Here is a 3,689-nt window from a genome sequence, read left to right on the forward strand (position 1 = left end):
TGGCCCTGTCACCCTCTGGGGGTTCTCTGTCCCCCCCCACCTTGGGCTGGCCCTGTCACCCTCTGGGGGTGCACTGTCACCCTCCCAGGGGCTGTCCTTGTCACCCTCCCAGGGGCTGCCCTGTTACCCACCCTGGGGGCTGGCCCTGTCACCCTCTGGGGGTCCTCTGTCACCCCACCGGGGGCTGGACCTGTCACCCACTTGGGGGTGGCCCCTGTCACCCCCCTTGGGGCTGGATCTGTCACCCCCAGGGGCTGGCCCTGTCACCTTCTGGGGCTGGCCTTGTCACCCCCCCGGGGGCTGTCCTTGTCACCCTCCCAGGGGCCAGTCCTGTCACCCCCCCTTGGGGCTGGCCCTGTCACCCTCTGGGGATGCCTTGTCACCCCACCGGGGGCTGCCCTGTCACCCTCTGGGGGTCCTCTGTCACCTCACCAGGAGCTGGCCCTGTCACCCACTTGGGGGCGGCCCCTGTCACCCTCTGGGGGTGCCCTGTCACCCCACCGGGGGCTGGCCTTGTCACCTCACTGGGGGCCAGTCCTGTCACCCTCTGGGGCTGGCCCTGTCACTCTCTGGGGGTCCTCTGTCACCCCCCCTTGGGGCTGTCACCGTCACCCTCTGGGGGTCCTCTGTCACCCCCCCTTGGGGCTGGACCTTTCAGCTTCTGGGGGTGCTGTGTCACCCCCCTTGGGGCTGGATCTGTCACCTTCTGGGGCTGTCCTTGTCACCCTCCCAGGGGCCAGTCGTGTCACCCTCTGGGGGTGCCCTGTCACCCCCCCTTGTGGCTGGCCCTGTCACCCTCTGGGGGTCCTCTGTCACCTCACCGGGAGCTGGCCCTGTCACCCACTTGGGGGTGGCCCCTGTCACCCTCTGGGAGTGCCCTGTCACCCCCCTGGGGGTTGGCCTTGTCACCCTCCCAGGGGCCAGTCCTGTCACCCCTCCTTGGGGCTGGCCCTGTCACCCTCTGGGGGTGCACTTTCACCCCCCCTTGGGGCTGGCCCTGTCACCCTCCAGAGGCCAGTCCTGTCACCCTCTGGGGGTCCTCTGTCACCCCGCTTTGGGGCTGGCCCTGTCACCCTCTGGGGGTCCTCTGTCACCCCCACCAGGGGCTGGCCTTGTCACCTCCCAGGGGCCAGTCCTGTCACCCTCTGGGGGTGCCCTGTCACTCTCTGGGGGTCCTCTGTCATCCCCCCTTGGGGCTGGCTCTGTCACCATCTGGGGGTGCCCTGTCACCCCCTTGGGGCTGGCTCTGTCACCCCCAGGTGTGGACCTTTCACCTTCTGGGGGTGCTGTGTCACCCCACTGAGGGCTGTGACCCTGTCACCCTCTGGGGCTGTCTCTGTCACCCCCAGGGGCTGTCCCTGTCACCCTCTGGGTGTTCTCTGTCACCCCCCACCTTGGGCTGGCCCTGTCACCCTCTGGGGGTGCACTGTCACCCTCCCAGGGGCTGTCCTTGTCACCCTCCCAGGGGCTGCCCTGTTACCCACCCTGGGGGCTGGCCCTGTCACCCTCTGGGGGTCCTCTGTCACCCCCCATTGAGGCTGGCCCTGTCACCCCCCCTTGGGGCTGGATCTGTCACCCCCAGGGGCTGTCAGTGTCACTCTCTGGGGGTCTTCTGTCACCCCACCTTGGGGGTGCTCTGTCACCCCCCTTGGGGCTGGCCCTATCACCCTCTGGGGGTGCCCTGTCACCCCACCGGGGGCCAGTCCTGTCGCTCCCCAGGGGCTGGCCCTGTCACCCCCAGGTGTGGACGTTTCACCTTCTGGGGGTGCTGTGTCACCCCACTGAGGGCTGTGACCCTGTCACCCCCGTGGGGGCTGGCCCTGTCACCCCTCCCTCCCCTCCGCAGACACCAGGCGATGGCAGGATGGAGGGGACGGTGACAGAGCCGGTGGCGGAGCCGGTGCCGGTGGCAGAGGAGGAAGAAGAAGAAGATGAGGAGGAGGATGATGAAGATGAAGGTGACCTGGCGGGGCGGTTCCTGCGGCTGGAGCGGGAGCAGGAGGCGCTGCTGCGGGCGCTGCCCCCCTTCGGGGACCCCGTCAGCCACGTCTACCGGCCCCTGGACTACGCCTGGGAGCCCCACTGCGACTTCGTGCGCCGCTACTGCCGCACCCCGAAACGCGTCCTCTTCCTCGGCATGAACCCCGGCCCCTTCGGCATGGCCCAGACCGGGGTACGGCACCGGGAGGGGGAAACTGAGGCACGGACGGGGCTGGGGCAGTGTGTGTGCCCCCCATGGAGCCACAGGGGGGGAAACTGAGGCACAAGGGTGCTTTGGGGTGCTTTGGGGGCATCACTATGGGGTCTCAGGTGAGGGAAACTGAGGCACAGATGGGGTTGAGAGTGGTTTTAGGGTGGCTGGGGCTGGGGCACAGCGTGTGTGCCCCCCCTGGAACCACAGAGGGGGAAACTGAGGCACAAGGGTGCTTTGGGGTGCTTTGGGGGCGTCCCTGTCCATCCCTGTGGGGTCTCAGGTGAGGGAAACTGAGGCATGGATGGGGCTGGGGCACAGCGTGTGCCCCCCCTGGAACCACAGGAGGGGAAACTGAGGCACAAAGGTGCTTGTTGGGGGCTTTGGGGCGTCCCTGTCCATCCCTATGGGGTCTCAGGTGAGGGAAACAGAGGCACAGATGGGGCACAGTGTGTGTGTGCCCCCCCTGGAACCACAGAGGGGGAAACTGAGGCACAGATAGGGCTGAGAGTGTTTTTAGGGGGGCTGGGGCTGGGCCACAGCGTGTGTGCCCCCCCTGGGGAGGGAAACTGAGGCACAGGGTTGCCAGGGCCATCCTAGTCCTTCCCCATGGGGCCTTGGGTGAGGGAAACTGAGGCACAGGAGTTCTTGGGGGGTCCCTGTGGGGTCCCAATCTATCCCTGTGGGGCCTCAGGTGGGGGAAACCGAGGCGGAGTTGGGGCTGGGGGTGTCTGTAGGGTGACACGGTCTGTGGGACCCCCCTAGAACCAAAGAGAGGGGGGAAACTGAGGCACGAGGGTGCTTGTGGGGTGCTTTGGGGGCATCACTATGGGGTCTCAGGTGAGGGAAACTGAGGCACAGATGGGGCTGAGAGTGGTTTTAGGGCGGCTGGGGCTGGGGCACAGTGGGTTTCCCCCCTCCCCGGAACCACAGAGGGGGAAACTGAGGCACAAGGGTGCTCGTGGGGGGCTTTGGGGGCGTCACTATCCATCCCTATGGGGTCTCAGGGGAGGGAAACTGAGGCAAGGATGGGGTTCAGTGTGTGTGCCCCCCCTGGAACCACAGAGGGGGAAACTGAGGCACAAGGGTGCTTTGGGGTGCTTTGGGGGCGTCCCTGTCCATCCCTGTGGGGTCTCAGGTGAGGGAAACTGAGGCATGGATGGGGCTGGGGCACAGCGTGTGCCCCCCCTGGAACCACAGGAGGGGAAACTGAGGCACAAAGGTGCTTGTTGGGGGCTTTGGGGCGTCCCTGTCCATCCCTATGGGGTCTCAGGTGAGGGAAACAGAGGCACAGATGGGGCACAGTGTGTGTGTGCCCCCCCTGGAACCACAGAGGGGGAAACTGAGGCACAAGGGTGCTTTGGGGTGCTTTGGGGGCGTCCCTATCCATCCCTGTGGGGTCTCAGGTGAGGGAAACTGAGGCAGAGTTGGGGCTGGGGGTGTCTGTAGGGTGACACGGCCTGTGTGCCCCCCTAGAACCAAAGAGAGGGGGGGAACT

The 3,689-nt window shown here is 66.6% G+C and overlaps 1 protein-coding gene across 1 annotated transcript in view; it reads left to right on the forward strand.

The window, feature by feature from the left end:
• Positions 1-1,849: 1,849 nt before the first annotated feature.
• The window catches only part of LOC106900232 (single-strand selective monofunctional uracil-DNA glycosylase-like), a 3,353-nt gene continuing 1,513 nt past the window's right edge, over positions 1,850-3,689 (forward strand). Inside the window, exon 1 of the mRNA XM_014962226.1 lies at positions 1,850-2,259. Coding sequence (XP_014817712.1) covers positions 1,865-2,259 — 395 coding nt within the window. The 5' untranslated portion in view covers positions 1,850-1,864. The remainder of the gene's footprint in view (positions 2,260-3,689) is intronic.

The sequence above is a fragment of the Calidris pugnax genome, unplaced genomic scaffold (genome assembly GCF_001431845.1).
Source record: "Calidris pugnax isolate Ruff unplaced genomic scaffold, ASM143184v1 scaffold1689, whole genome shotgun sequence".
Lineage (NCBI taxonomy): Eukaryota > Metazoa > Chordata > Aves > Charadriiformes > Scolopacidae > Calidris > Calidris pugnax.